Source organism: Lithobates pipiens, unplaced genomic scaffold (genome assembly GCF_037356315.1).
Source record: "Lithobates pipiens isolate NorthernLeopardFrog02 unplaced genomic scaffold, aLitPip1_a1.2 Scaffold_18, whole genome shotgun sequence".
Classification (NCBI taxonomy): Eukaryota; Metazoa; Chordata; class Amphibia; order Anura; family Ranidae; genus Lithobates; species Lithobates pipiens.
The window spans coordinates 549,667,338-549,686,833 of NW_027507758.1; the positions used below are offsets into that span (position 1 = coordinate 549,667,338).

At 41.7% G+C, this 19,496-nt stretch overlaps 1 protein-coding gene across 2 annotated transcripts in view; it reads left to right on the top strand.

Moving 5' to 3' along the window:
- The window catches only part of LOC143988934 (cytosolic phospholipase A2 gamma-like), an 84,161-nt gene that overhangs the window by 15,687 nt on the left and 48,978 nt on the right, over positions 1-19,496 (top strand). For both annotated transcript variants that reach the window (XM_077488871.1, XM_077488872.1), the window contains exons 2-8: positions 1,256-1,290; positions 2,873-2,957; positions 7,202-7,347; positions 7,725-7,926; positions 10,523-10,613; positions 14,888-15,028; positions 18,058-18,111. In XM_077488871.1, the coding sequence (XP_077344997.1) occupies positions 1,256-1,290; positions 2,873-2,957; positions 7,202-7,347; positions 7,725-7,926; positions 10,523-10,613; positions 14,888-15,028; positions 18,058-18,111 (754 nt within the window). The remainder of the gene's footprint in view (positions 1-1,255; positions 1,291-2,872; positions 2,958-7,201; positions 7,348-7,724; positions 7,927-10,522; positions 10,614-14,887; positions 15,029-18,057; positions 18,112-19,496) is intronic.

The following is a 19,496-nucleotide window of genomic DNA, read 5'->3' on the forward strand; positions in this document are numbered from 1 at the left end:
TAAGATGGTGCTGCCTAACCCCTGGAAAAAAGTTTTTTAAAGTTTCTTTAAACAGTAAGTAATATGCGATTTGGGCTGGATTACAGTTGTTATAGTCTGATAATTACTTATTATAATGGACTAAATGAAAAGAAGCATCAGAGTGGGAGAGTTTACTTCCTCTTTAATGGCTGTGTTGTCACAGGAAAAAATATAATAAAATATTTACAAAAATGTGAGGGGTGTACTCACTTTTGTGAGATACTGTATATTTGCTATTTTGTTTTTAGTGTTCACTAATCCATGGTTGCAGCTGTTCACTGATATATTAAGCTGGAGCTTCAATTATTCACATAGCAGCGCAGACGTTTTTTTCACCATAATATAAATTTGTAGCTCCTCTATCTTTCCCTTCAGGAATCACACATTTTGGCAGTGATGTAAGTTTAGGTCCAAATCATCTGAGCCTTACTCTCAGTCCAGCTTTTTTTCCTCTATTCCTGGGTCTGACGCATCTCAACTCCCACCTCCCCTGCTCTTGCAAACCCTGTCCTGGCTTCTGCTCAGCCTTATTTGACTGGCTGGCACTTTGGCCCCCCAACCCACGTATCTTTCTTTGGCACCTTCAGACTAGATCCAGTCCGCTGGTTATCTATTTCACTCATAACAGCTGCTGCTTTCCTCCTCCTTCCCTGGTTCCATAGCCTGTAGCCACACTGATTCCCTGCCCAGCTTTCGAATTGTTCCACACTCAGAGCACTGCTCACCACTCTCCAGATCAGCTGGCACTACATCTCCCTGGACTCCTATTTTGCTCTTCCTTAAACTCCAGGGCATCCAGTGCTCACAACCATAATCCCTGGCAAAGTACACCCAGAGCTGCAGTCGCACCAAGAATGTCCACCCCCACAGTGAGTCCCACACAGCCGCCTAGAATATTGATCAGGGTCTGTCTGTCCAACACAGTCTGGGCATTACTCACCCGAGAGACACAATAAACAGCCACCAACTACTAGAACCGAGGGCTACTGACTACCACAAATGCTTATGCTGCCATCTTGCTAAATATTACATTTCCACAGTTACACAATCAGATTTCCAGTCAGTGGGCACAGTGTACTACAGTTTGAATTAAATATGTATTTGTACTGAGGGGGTCCAAAGCAGTAGATGGCATATAGTTTACCCTAAAAACTCAATTTTGTTCATTGGTGTGTGTGTGTGTGCTTTACAAGATTACTTATAAACACCAGCCTTGTCTTTTATTTACCTACAGAAATGTCCTGATATTACCTTCTGCTCCTCTTCACAGTGAGTAACTATTATTATTATTTCAATTTATTGAAGTATGTAATATCCCGTGATTTACAAGGTGTACATCACTTACTATTAATTTTATAGAAAATGCATATTTTTCTCACTCCTCCTTTCTCTTTCTTCATTCCCCTGTTCTTGTTCCCTCCCTCACTCCTTCTATACCCCCACCCTTCAGCTTTAATTGACTGCCCCATTCAGTTTTAAACAGGGTGTTACACCAGGTTTTAACAGGTATTGAATACTTATTTGTAAAATAAAGATTTCTTTACAGTATTTATGTGGTATACACGGTTTACACATTTTAAAAGGGTTGCGCTGTTGAAAACATAAATAATTTGCCTGGCTTTACAAATAAAAAGTCAAAACAGCATGGCAGAATGTGAACATGACTAGGATTATGAAAGACCCGGGGATCCTTAGGATGGAGGAGCAAAACAAGTTCTGTAGCACACAATGGGGGTTATTTACGAAAGGCAAATCCACTTTGCACTACAAGTGCGTTTGGAAGTGCAGTCGCTGTAAATCTGAGGGATAGATCTGAAATGAGGGGAAGCTCTGCTGATTTTACCATCCAATCATGTGCAAGCTAAAATGCTGTTTTTTATTTTCCTTGCATGTCCCCCTCAGATCTACAGTGACTTTACTTCCAAGTGCACTTTTAGTGCAAAGTGGATTTGCCTTTCGTAAATAACCCCCATAGTGTGCAGTGACAACTGGCGGTCATAATCAGGTTAAACCTAACAAACAGTAAGAGGGGCTTAAAGAGGGGAGATTAAACAGAACCAAAGCCAAGTTACTGTATACACTGCACACCTATGCCACAGTACCCACAAAATATTCCCTATTACTGTGCCACAAGTGAAACTTTCACAGACACACTTAAACCTCAGGACAAAGGATAATTAAAAGAAATAACATTTAAATTACATATGCTTTTCTGCACATAAAAAAGAAGGGGGGTAGAGGCTGGGTGACAGAAAGAGAGAGTGAAGAAAGAGAGGGTGACTCAGGGGGGAGGGATGGGAAAGATGGAGGGGTTGGAGATAGGAAGTGGGGGTAGAGGGGAGAGAAGGGGGGAGAGAGAAGAAAGAGGAAGGAGGAGAAAAGGGGGGTTCAGGAAGGGGGGGAGAGCGCCCACTGTTTGAAAACTGCTTCGCAATACCAGTAGAACCCCGTATCACAGGTATATGTTATATTATCCCATTGCAGGCAGAAGTTGGAGTGTTGGACTGGGTGGACACAGGGAATAGGACAGAAGGCAGAGTGTGTTGTGGACACAGGTGATCAGATAACTACATTGTCAAGATAGCATTGTGAATAATGTGAGACAGTAGAAATACTTTTGCATGCACTTTAACTTGAAAAATATATGTTTCAAGGTCATCTATGAGTGATTCAAACCATGCAAATACCAACTTACGCTTTCCTTGCTTCAGTAAAAATGTTGAAAATGGTATCAGCAAAGGAAAAATTGTCCCTGTATGAAGTGAAGTGCGCTTTGTCAGGAAAAGCTTCAAATACTTTTGTTTGCGATACTGTATTTTTTTGCATGACTCACTACATTTACACCGAACAGATCTGAAGGGGAAAAATTATCTGTCCAAGCAAGGAAGAGAATAATAGCTAAGAACCTTTTATCCCAGGGCATGGATTCTGCAGAGGTAAGTGTCTTTATCAGTGGGAATGATCCAAGTGATTTCAGCATAATTTATTTTGCTGCAAAATTACTTCATTTCACCATCAGAAAATTAAAATTTTGCTAAAGCAGATGTATTGGTCCACATAGGTGAAATGTGCTTTCTCTACTCTTTTTTTCTTTAGAAACATTGTATTGAGAGCTGGGAAAATATTATTGACACACTCACAAACCAAAAAAAACAAACTGTTTTTACATGTAATTAAAAGAAACTGATTTAATTATTTTCAGATAAAAAACACAGAGAGGGTGTCCAATAATTTAACTAGAGGGTGTATTTTATTTATTTGTTTAGTATTTAAGGTAGTTTAGTTTTATGTATTGCTTTTTTGTACTGTTGCTTTTCATTTTTTTTACCCTTATTTTCTTCTCTAATCTGAGCAAACGCATTAAGGTAAATATTAATAATTAAGTACCGTCTTTACAAGAAAAGCGGGTTGGGAGGGGTGAACCAGTCTGCCTGCAATTTTCACAGATGCAGCGAAGAATAGATCAAAATTGAACTAACACACAGAATTGTATTGTATTATTTACCAGCATTTAAATGATAGTTACATAGTTTGTAAGGTTGAATAAAGACACCATTCCATCCTGAGTGAGTGTCTAAAATTGAACCAATCCCTGTACATCGCACACTCACATCAGTCCCTACCCTCAAGGAACCCAGAATCCAAGGTTCTCATTCATATACTAGGGCCAATTTTGGACAGAAGCCAATTAATCTACCAACATGTCTTTGGAGTGTGGGAGGAAACTAGAGTACCCAAAGTAAACCCACACAGGGAGAACATGGAAACTCCAGGCGGGTAGTGTTGTGGTTGGGATTTGAACCAGCGACCCTTTTTACTGCTAGGTGAGAGTGCTACCCACTACACCACTGTGCCTCCCCTAAATCAATCAATCAAACTCTCAACAGACTTTCCCCTAAACATATTTTTTATGACTGTTAATAAAGGAGTTTTTGTTTCCTTTGCATGATGTAAGATTACCACTCTAGTTTTTAACCACTTGCTTACTGGGCACTTAAACCCCTCTCAGTCCCAGACCAATTTTCAGCTTTCAGCGCTGATGCACTTTGAATGACAATTGCGCGGGCATACAACACTGTACCCAAATTAAATTTTTATCATTTTTTTCCCACAAATAGAGCTTTCTTTTGGTGGTATTTAATTACAGCTGGGAGTTTTATTTTTTGCTAAACAAACAAAAAAAGATGCAAAAAAAAAAAAATCATGTTTAATAGTTTGTTATAAAATTTTGCAAACAGGTCATTTTTCTCCTTCATTGAAGTGCGCTGATGAGGCGGCACTGATAGGCTGCATTGGTGGGCACTGATAGGCTGCATTGGTGGGCACTGATAGGCTGCACTGGTGGGCACTGATAGGCATAGTTAAGGCGGCACTAATAGGCACAGATAAGGCGGCACCGATGGACACAGATAAGGCGGCACTGATGGGCAAAGATGGGCACAGATAAGATGGCACGGATGGGTGGCACGGATGGGTGGCACTAAGGGGCATTGATAGGTACCACTGATAGATGGGACTGATGGGCACTGATAGGTGGCACTGCTGGGCACTGATGGGCGGCACTGCTGGGCACTGGTAGATGACACTGATGGGCACGGATATGTGGCACTGGGGTGCAGCACCTTTGTTGAGGCAGATTGTGGGCACTGCTGGGTGGCACTGTGGGCACTGCTGGGTGGCACTATGGGCACTGCTGGGTGGCACTGACGAGGGGCACTTATTTTTTAATCATCTTTATTGATGAGGGGGCAGGTGGGTACTGGCAGGGGGCAGGTGGGCCGTGATCGGGACTGATGTCCCGATCACGGCCGCCGGTGATCGGCTCTTTTTTTTTCTCCTCGCGCTGTCAGCGCGAGGAGGAATAATAGCCGATTACCGGCTCCGTTATATCACATGATCAGCTGTCATTGGCTGACAGCTGATCACGTGATAAGGGGTCGGGATCGACCCCTTGCTCTGATCGGTGATCAGGCGAGTCTCATAGACTCGCCGATCACAGAGCGCGCCGCGTGCGCCCCTCAGGGGGCGCGCAGGCTGCTCGTGCACGGGACTACGTCAATAGACGTAGCCCCGGAAAAGGAGATCCGCGCTGTAGCCGTCATTCAGCTATAGCGCGGGTCTCAAGTGGTTAAATAACTCTTTCCTACCTTCATTTTTAGAAATAAGATTGTATAGAAAGAGGGTGAGGCAACAAGAAACATTTCTTCCATTCCACCTCAGATGAAACTATCCCTGACTGATTATCATATTCAGCCATAAGTGTAGGCCTTCCTTTAGAGTCCCCCACCTTAAACAACTGTACAACTGGGATGTTGCATGTGATAGTCTCTGTGAATAAAAATTCTTACTAGAAAGTTGGCTGTATTCCTTGACACCAAAGAGATGGTATTGTAGAAATATATTGTTTAGGGTGGATAGCAGAGAACAGATGTTTGGAAACCTAGACTACTGTGAAAAAGTTTTGGGCAGGTGTGAAAAAATGCTGTAAATTAAGAATGCTTTCAGAAATTAAAGTGTTAATAGTTCTTTTTTTATCAATTAACAAAATGGAAAGTAAAGAACAAAAGAGAAATCCAAATTAAATAAATATTTGGTGTGACCACCCTTTGCCTTCAAAACAGCATTAATTATTTTAGGTATACTTGCACACAGTTTTTGAAGGAACTCGGCAGGTAGGTTGTTCTTGGAGAACCAACTATGGATCTTCTGCGGATGTAGGCTGCCTCAAATCCTTCTGTCTCTTCATGTACTGTAATCCCAGACAGACTCTATGATGTTGAGGTCAGGGCTCTGTGGGGTCCAAACCATAACTTCCAGGGCTCCTTGTTTTTCTTTATGCTGAAGATAGTTCTTAATGACATTGCCTGTATGTTTGGGGTCATTGTGGTTGTTCTGCTGCAGAAAAATTTGGGGCCAATCACATGCCCATTGGATGGTATGGTATGATGGATAAATATCTGCCTGTATTTCTGTATTTATCAGCATTGAGGACACCATTGATCCTGACCAAATCTCAAACTCCATTTTCAGAAATGTAGCCCCAAACTTGCAAGGAACCTCTACCATGCTTCACTGCGAACAAACTGCCTCCTCCTACAGTCAAATATTAGTCCAAAGCACCTGCTGCCATTTTTCTGCACCACAGTTCATAACTTTTCGTGCTTATTTGAGTCATTTAGCCTTATTTCGAAATAAGAGATGTGGCTTTTTAGCTGCAATTCTTCCATTAAGGCTACTTGTAGCCAGACTTTTCCAGACAGAGGTGAGTGTACCTGGGTCCCATTGGTTTCCACTTGTTTTGTACTGATGGCGATGTTGGACATCTTCTGATGTCAAAAGGAAAATAAGAATGATGTGTCTTTCATCTGCTACATCAAGTTATCTTGGCAGACCACTGTGTCTATGTTCCTCAACATTGCCCGTTTCTTTGTGCTTTTTTAAAAGAGCTTGAACAGCAAATCTTGAAACCCCAGTCTGCTTTGAAATTTTTGCTTGGGAGAAACCTTTCTGATGCAGTATAACTACCTTGTGTCTTGTTCCCGGGCTCAGTCTTGCCATGGTGTATGACCTGTGATATGAAAGGATCTTCCACAACCTCAGCTTAGTAGCAGAGTTTGGCTGTTCTGCACCCAGTTTTAAGCCTCCTATGCAGCAGTTTCTGTTTCATTTAATTAGCATATTTCGACCTACTGTACATATGAAATTGATGATCATTAACACCTGCGTGGTATAATTGGTTAATCATACACCTTACTCTAATCCTACAAAATCCCTGACTTTGTGCAAGTGTGAAAAGTGTGTGAGAACTGTTGCTGGTTTGAAGCCAAAGGGTAGTCACACTAAATATTGTTTTGATTTACATGTTTCTTCTGCTCACTTTGTATTTTATGAATTGATAAAAATCAACAATTCAAATATATCATTTTGAAAGCATTCTTACGTTACAGCATTTCTTCACACCTGCCTAAAACATTTGCACAGTACTGCAAATACAGTTTTTTACTACAGTACTTTACTGTACAGTACTTTCAGTACTGGACCTGCATAGTAATTCATCCTTACCACAGGTGAGGGCATAAATGTGAACAAGTGCCTCAAGCTTCTTTTGTACTTTCTCTTGCTTTAGCGTATTATTTTAGACCAGCCTGTACTGAGGTTCTTTATTTTTGTTTTTCTTTAGAATTTTGATCCCCCTGTAATTGCAGTGCTGGGGTCTGGGGGTGGACTACGTGCCATGAATGCTTTTCTGGGTACCCTGTCTAAGCTGTCTGAACTGAAGCTTCTAGATGTTGTCACATACGTTTCTGGAACATCTGGATCAACATGGTATGTACAACCATTGCACCTACTTAGTATTTGTTGAACTTGTTGAACACCAAGAAAGCATTTAGCAAGGGGCTTCTGGTGTTAAAAACAAATAAAAACTATTCAGCTTCCTTAAAAATAAAGAAAAATAAATACAAAATAAAAATCTGTCAAACTTATTCTTGTTTTACTATGGCATTGATCTAAAATAATACAATTCAAGAGTGCAGGATTTTTAGACTCTCTTTGGTTGTATGATTTTTCCAGGTCAGTGAAACAGGTTTTGTGTGTTAGCCCTGTAATTTGCACCCCCAACCCCATTAAAACAAATCAAAGTATAAATTTTATAATAAAATAAATATAAATAAACATCAAATATCTGACTTCAAACCTTTCAGGTGTATGGCATCATTATATAACAATGAAAAGTGGTCAGACTTTTCATGCATGGAAGAAATGGAGAGTCAGTTATATGATCGGCTACAATCGACATGGGACTGGGACAAGTCATGGGAGAAGTTAGAGAAGGCATTTTTGGAAGAAGTATTCTCACTGACTGATTTGTGGGCCTATGTGGTTGTTTACTGGATGACTAATGAAGTAAGTACAAGTCATAATGTACCCAGAAGGATGTTTACATTTGCATAGTTAATCTTTAGTCTAGCATGCAAAACATGAAGCTGCACACTGCTTGTCTTATGTACTGCCCTGATGCATTGAGCCCCGTAATGAGGCATAATCTTGGATAGTGGCAGCTGGTGCTAAAAATTTTGAGGTGGTGCAAATAACCCCCCCCCCCCCCCAGGTCCACATTCACCATGGTCACGACTCCTCTGATACAGCTCCTCCCCTGCGGCTTCCCCTTTGTGGTTTCCGTGTTAACACAGTCTTCTTTCCGGGCTCTAGATCTTTAGCCGCCTGAGGCAGAAGAGGAAAGCTGTGCATGGCTTCACATGTTATAAGTTATAACCATTGTGTATTCCTTTGTGTGTTTAGCTTCCTGTTACCTGCCGTGTGCTCTGTTGTTCCGTTACTGACTTTGGCATGTCCTTGACTATCCCTGTTTGCCTGTGATCCTGACCTTTTGGCGTGTCCCTGACTATTCCTGTCTGCTGGTGGCCCCGACCTTGGCTTTGTCCCTCACCATCCCTATCCTCCTGTCGCCTACTGTGGGTGTGAGCTGGGGGACCCTGGGGGAGCCAGTTGCAGCCAAGTCCATCCTCACTACTAGAGGTTCTGGTGAACACCTGCTGGCTCTTAGACTCCGCGCCCCAGGGAATCTTACGCTCTAACCCCGGTGGGATCTGTCTCCAGTCCGCAGCAGTCAGCTGTAGGGTCCACAACCTTGCGGTGCTCTCCTGATCCCTACGGTGTGCATCTGTCACCTCTCCTTGAGGTGACCTGACATACATGTTATGAGGGCAAGTGATGGCATTTGGAGGTATGCTGGCACCCATGTGGAATGAGAGAAGCACAGGACCTAGGAGCAGTGTTCTGTACTCGCTACACATTTCTCTGTGTGTAACTCATGCAGCTAAACCCTCCTATTCAGCAATAAGCCAAACTGAATGTTATCTTAAAGCTTTATTAACAAAAGAGGGTGGGTGAACACTAGTGAGAAAAATGGACTAGAAAAACATACAATGTATGAAACATAAAAAACACAATGAAATGACTAGGCTGCAGATGGCAATAATCATGCTCACCAGCAATGTAGGGGATGAGCGTTTCGTCCACAACATGTGCTGAAGATATAATGGCTGTTTTTTTCTCCTTCAGTTAAAGTCTCCTTAAAGTATAACTAAAGACAAAACTTTTATTTAGTTTTGGACAGATTTGAGGTGGATTAGAACACCTGTCCATTTTTTTTTCTGTGCCCCGTTAGGGAGATTTGCTCTCTCTTTTTGTCCTGTTTACCATTATCATTGAAAGTGAATATAAAGGAAAATCACAAATTTTGGGTTGTCCCCAGCAAAGTAATAGGGAGGAAATCCCCTAGGTATTCCCTTAAATTTCAGGGATCTCTCTCACTTCCTGTTTTCGCTATTGGACAGAAAGTAAAGGGAATTCTCCCCAAGGGGACACAGATGTCAAAAAAATTAACTGGTGGTGGTTATGATCATCCCTTACTCTTTCCAAAATGAAATAAAAATGTTTTGCCTATAGTTCTATTTTATATGGAGTCTGGGCTCCCAGGATGAACCTGTTTCCTTTTTTCAGAATGAGGGATGCGAGTTCTTATTAAAGCTAAACAGTTTCTAGTTTCTGTAAAACAGTAAATTTATTCCGGGGAGAACAAACATAATGAATTTCATTTTAGAGGCAGAACAAGCAGTATCAAAGATATGTAAGCCAGCTTCTTATTGTTTGGCTGGATGCTAGAGAAGGAACCCTTTTTTCTTTGATAATGATTACCTCTCTCATTTGCTTTATACCCTGCTTACCGTTTACCGCTCATTTAGAGGTGTAATTAGAGTCAGCAACCCCTTAGCATATCTCAAAGTGGAGTCCACAGACAGAAGATTGTCAGCCAGTTTGATTTCTTGCAGTCAGATAGAGAGACAGTTGCATGTCTATGTGTACTCCCCAACATGTAAAGATAGCTCTCAGGAGAAGAATCAACTCTGTTGGATTTTCACACACATTGCCATTGCTTTCCTGCATTTTTAAGTCAATACCAGGGCAGGAATGTCACTCACTGTCCTTTCTTACCTCTCTATTGGCATATACATGTATATTTAGGTGACATTTGCATAAATGGTGATCTTTGATGAGGTAGGTTTTGTGATGGTAGCTTCATGCCCAACTACTATCTAATCTTTGTTCTGGCTTGAAGTTATGTGTCCGTTGACATTCTAATTCATGCCTGGCACTTTTGGCTATCATCTACATTTGGTCTGAGTCTTGAGTCTTTCCTTATCACGTGTTGTTTTGTAATGAGTTTTCTTATGGTGGTGCTTGTCTAGTACCTATTTTTTGTGTGTGTTTATCAGCTTGTTAGTTTCACTCATGACCCATGACTTGAATCATGTTCTTCTTCAGGAACCCATTAACGGACATATGTCTAAATCTCGGGAACCACCTGTTGCAATTCTTTAAATATCTTAATAAAAGCAATTTAACCTAAAAAGACACTACCTAGTATACTTACTTATTACAGTTATTTTTTCTATTATGCATGTCTCTCTTCCTTCAGATACATGAAAGAAATCTGTCGAATCATAAGGTTGGGTGTGAGAATGGGGTAAACCCATATCCAGTCTACTCTGCTATTGAAAAAGAAGAAGGTGATTGTGCCAAATATAAATTGCTAGTAAAGAATAAAAGCAGCAAAGATATTGAAACTGAACTTAGTTAAATTGCATCTAGGATGTATATTTTGATCTCTCCTTTTCTGAAATTTACACAGATCTGTCACACAGCACAGCTAGCACGGTGAACTGACTTTTATCTGCTGTAGTTTTAACAGACCTATGAAAAAAAATATCCTTCCTGTTTAATCTTTTCTCCCCATTCCACAATTGGATACAATTTCCTCACTTTTGCAAAGGTTTATTTGCAACATCAGTAAAGTTAGTTAAAGCGGGAGTCCACCGGGACTCCGCGTTTTTTTTTTTTTTAAAAGCCAGCAGCTACAAATACTGCAGCTGCTGACTTTTAAAATAGTGACACTTACCTGTCCAGCGCGCCCGCGATGTCAGCCCCCGAAGCCGATCTCTAGATCGACACTCGGGTGCTGCCGCCGCCATCTTGGGTATGGGAATCAGGAAGTGGAGCCTTTCGGCTTCATTTCCCGGTTCCCTACTGCGCATGCGCGAGTTGCGCTTCGCAATAAGGACGGTCCCCGCTGCCTCTGGGATCTGTGTGTTTCCCAGCAGGCAGCGGGGCACTTGCGGAAGGGGGCGAGCACTTGCGGAAAGGGGCGTAATCTACGCCCCTTTCCGCAGAGAGCTATCCCGGAAGTGGGTGCAGTTACCTGGATTATCCAGGTAACTGCACCCCCCTGAAAGGTGCCAATTGTGGCGCCGGAGGGGAGGAGGATTCCGATGAGCGGAAGGTCCATTTTAGGGTGGACCTCCGCTTTAACTGATTCCAGTTAGGCAGCACTCCACAAAGCAGGGACCACCCACAGGAATGGGGAAATGACCCAGTGATGATAAGAAGAACACTGGGGTTGATTTACTTAACCACTGGGCACTTAAACACCCTTAATAACCAGACCAATTTTCAGCTTTTGGTGCTCTCACATTTTGAATGACAATTACTCAGTCATGCAACACTGGACCTATATGAAATTGTTGTCCTTTTTTTCACACAAATAGAGCTCTCTTTTGGTGGTATTTAATCACCTCTCAGTTTTTTTTTTTTTTTTGTGCTATAAAAGAAAAAAGACAGAAAATTCTGCGAAAAAATGAATTTTTCTTGGTTTCTGTTATAAAATTTAGCAGATTAGTAATTTTTTCTTCATAAATTTTGGCCAAAATTTATACTACTACATATCTTTGGTAAAAAATAAGTACAAATTGGTGGATATTATTTGGTCTTTGTGAAAGTTATAGAGTCCACAAGCTATGGTGCCAATATCTGAAAATTGATCACACCTGAAGGACTGACGGCCTATTTCAATTCTTGAGACCCTAACATGCCAGAAAAGTACAAATACCCCCCAAATGACCCCTTTTTGGAAAGAAGACATTCCAATGTATTTAGTAAGAGGCATGATGAGTTTTTTGAAGTTGTAATTTTTTCCCGCAATTCTTTGCAAAATCAAGATTTTTTTTTCCTTTTTTTATTTTTCCACAAAATTGTCATATTATCAGTTTATTTCTCACACACAGCATATGCATACCACAAATTACACCTCAAAACACATTCTGCTATTACTCCCGAGTACGGCGATACCACATGTGTGAGACTTTTACACAGTGTGGCCACATACAGAGGTCCAACATGCAGGGAGCGCCATCAGGCGTTCTGGAGCACCCAGGACAATTCTGACATTTCTCTCCTACATGTAAAAATCATCATTTATTTGCTAGATAATTACAGAGAACCCCAAAACATTATATATTTTTTTTAGCAAAGACCCTGGAGAATACAATGGTGGTCGTTGCAAATTTTTTATCTCACACAGTATTTGCGCAGCAATTTTTCGAACGTGTTTGTTTGGGGGAAAAAACAGTTTTGTGCTTAAAAAAAACAAAAAAAAACAGTAAAGTTAGCCCAATTTTTGCATAAAGTGAAAGATGAAGTTATGCTGAGTAAATAGATATCGAACATGTCACTCTTCAAAATTGCACATGCCCGTGGAATGGCGCCAAACGCCGCTACTTAAAAAATCCCCATAGGCGACGCTTTAATTTGTTTTTAATGGTTACATGTTTTGAGTTGCAGAGGAGGTCTAGGGCTAGAATTATTGCTCTCGCTCTAACGTTCGCGGCGATACCTCACATGTGTGGTTTGAACACCGTTTTCATATGTGGGCGGGGCTTACGTATGCGTTCGCTTCTGCATGCGAGCACATGGGGACAGGGGCACTTTAAATTTTTTTTTTTTTTTTATTGTTCATTTTACTTTATTTATTTTTAGTTTGACATTTTTTTCCCCAAAAATAAATTTTTGATCACTTTTATTCCTATTACAAGGAATGTAAACATCCCTTGTAATAGGAATATGGGGTGACAGGTCCTCTTTACAGTGAAATCTGGAGGTCAATATGACCCCACATCTCACCTCTAGGCTGGGAAGCCTGAAATAAAAAAATAAAAAAATAAAAAAAAGATTCTGGCTTTGATCGTACTGCGAGTTGGTAGAAGCACCGGAGGGCAGTGAGGGGTGGGGGGGCGTCTATGGCTGGGTATTGCAGGGTATCACCGAGTATGGCTGGGTATGGCAATTTATGGCAGGGTATTGCAGAGTATTGGTGGGGTATTGGCGGGGTATTGGCGGGTACTGCAGAGTATTGGGGGGTATTGTAGAGTATTGGGGGGTATTGTAGAGTATTGGGGGGTATTGCAGAGTATTGGGGGGTACTGCAGAGTATTGGGGGGTACTGCAGAGTAATGGCAGGGTACTGCAGAGTAATGGGGGGGTACTGAAGAGTAATGGGGGGGTACTGAAGAGTAATGGGGGGGTACTGAAGAGTAATGGCGGGTACTGCAGAGTAATGGCAGGTACTGCAGAGTAATGGCGGGTACTGCAGAGTATTGGGGGGTACTGCAGAGTATTGGGAGGTACTGCAGAGTATTGGGAGGTACTGCAGAGTAATGGCAGGGTACTGCAGAGTAATGGCGGGGTACTGCAGAGTAATGGCGGGTACTGCAGAGTTTTGGGGGTACTGCAGAGTAATGGCAGGGTACTGCAGAGTAATGGCAGGGTACTGCAGAGTAATGGCAGGGTACTGCAGAGTAATGGGGGGGTACTGCAGAGTAATGGCAGGGTACTGCAGAGTATTGCAGGGTATTGCAGAGTATTGGCAGGGAATTGAGGGGTTAAATTCGGTGAGCAGCGATGTGGGCACTGCAGATGCAGCCCACATCGCTGCTGACATCGATCTCTTTCCCCTCCGCTGTACCGATCGGTACAGAGAGTGGGAGGGAGGAACCGGCGTCATAAGATGACGCCGGTTTGTTTACAAGTGATCACTCCGTCATTTGACGAAGCGATCAGGTGGTAAAGCGCGGTAAACGTGGTAAAGCGTGATCCGTGATGATCTCGTGTGCGCGTCCCAGGGGGCGCGCGAGAGCAGAATTCTGGGAGGCCATTAATTAACGGCCTCTCAGAGTTAAACAACCGCCCTGAAGCCGTTAATCGCCAATGGGTGGTTGTTAAGTGGTTAAACTTGAAAATGCAAAATCTGGTGCAGCTATGCATGGTAGCCAATCAGCTTCTAACTTCAGCTTGTTCAATTATGTTGACAATAAAACCTGGAAGCTGATCGGTTTCTATGCACAGCTGCACCAGATTTTGCACTCTCCAGTTTTAGTAAATCAAGCCCACTGTTCAGGCAGAACAACTGATCGGTAGGTGCTGCATGAACATCAGCCTCCCAAGCCCATTTGATGGACACCATGCAGAGATTTACTAAAACTGGTGCAGCTGTGCATGTTAGCCAATGAGCTTCTAATTTCAGCTTGTTCAATTAATCTTTGGCAATAAAACCTAGAAGCTGATTGGCAGCTATGCAGAGTTGCACCAGATTTTGAATGCTCCTGTATTAAGCGCTTTCCCCAGTGACTGAAACCTTGGCTTTGGTCATATGACCTTCAGCACAGAGAAGAATAATTCAGAGAGATTTGGTGGCAAGGTAAGTATTCCAGGCCACTCTGTAGAATTATGCATGATTACCATAGTGTTGACTAAAGCTACACATGTTAGGTTAGTGGTATAGGCTAGCTATAGCTATCATTGAAAAGAAAGGTAGTAAAACTTTTAACTGAAATGCAGCATGTTGTCACTAACTAGTAGTAAGATTACAAGGTAAAAAAAAAAAGAAAAACACATTTTTTAAAATACTAAATCTCTGAATGGACAATAACTGAAGAAAATATTCTAATTTCAGGAACTTGGTTTGAGTTTACTCCACACATGTGTGGATTTCCTGCTTACAAATGTTTTGTGAAGACTGAGTTTTTAGGAAGTAAGTTTGAAGCTGGACGTTTATTAAAGAAACAGCCTGAGAAGGACTTGTCTTATCTTAATGGTAAGCTCGGAGGGACATTGCTAAATAATAAAGCAGAAAAGATGTGCAATTAATGTGCAGAAAGCTGGTTTGCACTTTTGATCTTCTCTGGACAATATTGGTAAGGAAAGCAAATGTACCATTGGTTGATACAGGATTTTGCATTTCTACTTTATGCTACTGACTCTAAATCTTTGTTATGTGTCCAGAACTTTCAGGGAGTACTTCTACTTAAAGAGGAGCTGCACCTAAAAAAAAAAAATATTAAAAGCCAGCAGCTACTAATATTGCAGCTGCTGACTTTTAATAAAATCACACTTACCTGTCCCAGGTTCCAGCGATGTCGGCGGCAGATGACGAGCGATCGCTGCCACCGCTGCCATCCTCTGTCAGGGAATCGGGAAGTGAAGCATGACGGCTTCACTGCCCGGTTCCCTACTGCGCATGCGCGAGTCGCGCTGCGCATCTCTTATGGTCCCCCGCTGTGTCTCTGGGAACTGTGTGTTTCCCAGAACACAACGGGGAGGGGGGGCGGAGCGTCTGCGGGGGTCTGCGGCGGTCTGGCCGGAAGTGGGTGCAGTTACCTGGATTATCCAGGTAACTGCACCCCCCCTCCCCCCTGAAAGGTGCCGATTGTGGCACCGGAGGGGGGGAGGGATCAGATTAGCGGAACTTCCCCTTTAGGGTGAAGAACCGCTTTAATGCCTTATTTAACCACTTAAGGACTAGCCTCGTTTTGAGATTTTGGTGTTTACATGTTTAAAACAGGTTTTTTTGCTAGAAAATGAATTAGAACCCCCAAACAATATATATATTGTTTTTTTTTTTCTAACACCCTAGAGAATAACATGGTGGTCACTGCAATACTTTTTTTTTACACTGTATTTGCACAGCGGTCTTACAAGTGCACTTTTTTTGGGGAAAAAAAATCACTTTTTTGAATAAAAAAATAAGACATCAGTAAAGTTAGTCCATTTTTTTTATACTGTGAAAGATAATGCTACACCGGGTAAATTGATACCCAGCATGTCATGCTTCAAAATTGCGTCCGCTCGTGGAATGGTGTCAAAAATTTACCCTCAAAAATCTCCGTAGGCGACATTTAAAAGATTCTACAGGTTGCATGTTTTGTGTTACAGAGGAGTTCCAGGGCTAGAATTTTATTGCTCTCGCTCTACTAATCGTGGCAATACCTCACATGTATAGTTTGACCACTGTTTTCATATGCGAGCGCTACTCACGTATGCATTTGCTTTTGCGCGCAAGCTCGTCGGGAGGGGGCACTTTAAAAAAATTAAAAAATTCTTATTTATTTTACTTGATTTTATTTATTTTTTCACAGTTTTTTAAAAAAATGGGTCACTTTTATTCCTATTACAAGGAAAGTAAACATCCCTTGTAATAGAAAAAAAGCATGACAGGTCACCTGAAATATGAGATCTGGGGTCAAAAAGTCCTCAGAGCTCATATTTGGATTTAAATGAAAAAATAAAAAATAAATAAATAATTTGTCATTTGAAAAAATTACAACAGAAAAATGTGCCTTTCAAGAAGTATGGGCATGAAGTGACGTTTTGATGTCGCTTTCGCCCTGCTATGGTATAGAGACGGTGGGGGCCATCTTAGCCTCTCTCGTGTCCATACCCAGCAACTTGAAGGACCCGATTGCCTCTGCCGCTACCGACGGCTCCGGTAAGCGGCGGAGGGAGCGGGAGAGGGGGGCCCCTCTCCTGTCGCCGATAACGATGATCTTGCGGTGTATCCGCCGCAGAGATCACCATTATCATAAACAGAACCACTGGCTCTAAAGATGGATACCTCGGTTGTGGCAGCAACTTCTGCCGTTACTGAGATATCCATCTTCAAACTGCCGACGTATATGTACATGAGGTGATCGGTAAGTGTTATGAGCCAATTCCTCATAATTTTACAGCTTTAACAAGTACATTTCTTGATGAAAAAAATTGATCTTGCCAAGTTTTTAAACACCTAAGGGATTTGTACACATATAAGGAGTAGTGATAATATGTTGTAAATGTACATATATCAAGGAGTGCTTGAGATAAGGGAACCCACAACAAGGACTGCAACATGCTAAAACTACTCAAGCGTGAGCTCCAACTAAAAACAAAAAACAATGTCACTGTAAGTGTATGTAAAGGCCTTTTTTTTGGTTTTAGGTAGAGTAGGATAAGGTTAAGCTATTTGTCAAGTTTTGACAAGACTTTGTCAAAGTCTCATCTTTACTGGGGATAATTTCATCCCTCTATTTGTCCTAGTGACCATTGTCACTGAGACAGTAAGCAAGGAGAAATCCAAAAATAATGAGTTTTCATCAGAACAAAAGTGAGGAAAACCTCACACACACGTTTTAGCTTTATATAGACTATAAGGAGATTTTTTTTTCCCCTCATTTCCTGTACCAATGGCAGGTGTTGGTGTTATGGGCTTTTTAGGAGGTTTGAGTTAAATTATTGTTACTTGTCTACAATATTAACAAATAAAAACCTTATAACATATGAGCAAACAGCTTGGCCTCGCCATCTTCACCTTCTGAGTGTTTCTATTGTCCTTTTCTAGCAAGCCGCTAGCAATAATCACTGTGTTTTCTACTAACCGGGATGGCTCTCCGTGCCTCCCTGCAGGTAGAACACAATAGCTCCGTCAACACTGACTGTGTTGATGGGGGAATCAAGAGATTTACTTCCCTGCAACCCGTGGTGGCAGGAAAGAAAATCGCTCCATCTATGGCCAACTTTCGTTTCTACTAGAAGATATGAGAACTGCTCATAACTTTAACTGCCCATTTATCTGGGTCTATTGACCAACACACTTTTCACAGAATGCAATCTTAGCCTATGCATTTTTCATCAGATGATCATTTTGAGTTTAATAGGTTTGTGATGGTTTTCTCAAACGCTGTTCCTAACAAATATGAAAATGATACAGCATATGTCCACAGCTATACACCATGCCAGTTAAATTGATGTAGTGATCTATGTAAACCAAAAGGATGAATAATACAGAAGGATTTTTTTGTTATTCTGCAGGACTGTGGGGCAGCGCACTTTCAAGCGATAATCTCATTCGTGAAATGACTGAAAGTAAGAATCTTCAAAATAACATTGTATGCAGACATGATTAGAGGATATTAAAGGCAATTTTTCAGTTACGAACTAAGATATTATGGCCCAGGGTGTTTAAGACACACGTCTCCTCTACAGGCATATTCAATTTATATGGTAATTCTAGGTATTATTGGAGTGATCTCATTCCACAGAAAGCACTGACTTGACTGAAGTGATACAAACATATGTTGCAGACTGCTCTACATTGTTCACTAGGCGAACTGACATTTTTCTATGAACTGTAATGATGCCTTGCCCATCAGACAATCATTTAGCCATGAACAATGATATCTTTTCAAACTGTAGGGTTGTGCAGCAAGTTCCTGCATGAGTTCAAACCCAAGACACTAAAGTATTTTACTTGTGTAGCAAATCAACAACTTGCAAAGCCATCCACAACTTGGCTCCCAGCTACATCACTAAAATAACAACCAAGCAGTTCTTTACATTCCCCCCAAGGCCTCCTACTCTCTAGATTCCTCATCACCTCCTCCCTTGCTCTCCTCCAAGACTGCTTCCGAGCCTCTCCCATCCTCTGGAATTCCCTACCCCAATCAGTCTGGCTATCTCCTATTCTGCCCACTTTTAGGCAATCCCTGAAAACCTTGCTCTTCAGAGAAGCCTATCTTGCCTCCACCCAGCAACTATATTTTTATTTTCTATATCAGTTCAGCCCCCACAGTTATTATCTTTTGTATCACTTGGCCTTCCCTTTTAGTTAGTAAGCTCTAATGAGCAGGGCCCTCTAAATCTACCTACATTGAGTGGTATTGTAACTGTACTGTCTGCCCTCACATTGTAAAGTGCTGCACAAACTGTTGGCACTATATGAATCCTGTTCATATAGTGCCAGGATTCAGTCAATAATAACAAACCCCTAACAAGCTGCGTTTAACAGACTCTGCTACCCTTGCTATTGCTGATCTGTCCAACAATTGCTCCAAAACACTCTCAGACCTGCCACTGGGCAACCAAATGACCATAATCCTGCTGTCATGTGGTCAGTCTTTACTTACAGTTGTATTAGCTCAGTCTGCAGGGAAGAGATGTTTAAAGGATACAAAAACAGCAGCAAAAATCCCTCTACTCCAATAAAAATAACTTCAGTCCAATCTCATTGGTCAAGGGTGTGCCTTTAAGCCAAGACCACCAATTTTTCAATATGCATTTATCTATACCAGCAATTGACTGAGGAGTCTTTTGAATGGTACGCTCCTTTTCTAGTCACCTTACTGTCTTTTAGGCCATATCATAGGCCCATTTCCAATTCTCTGGGACAAGATACTGAAGGCGATTAGGCCTCCCAAGTCAGATTGCCTCAGAGGCAAAAAGTTTTCTCACAGTGGACTTCCACTTCTAGC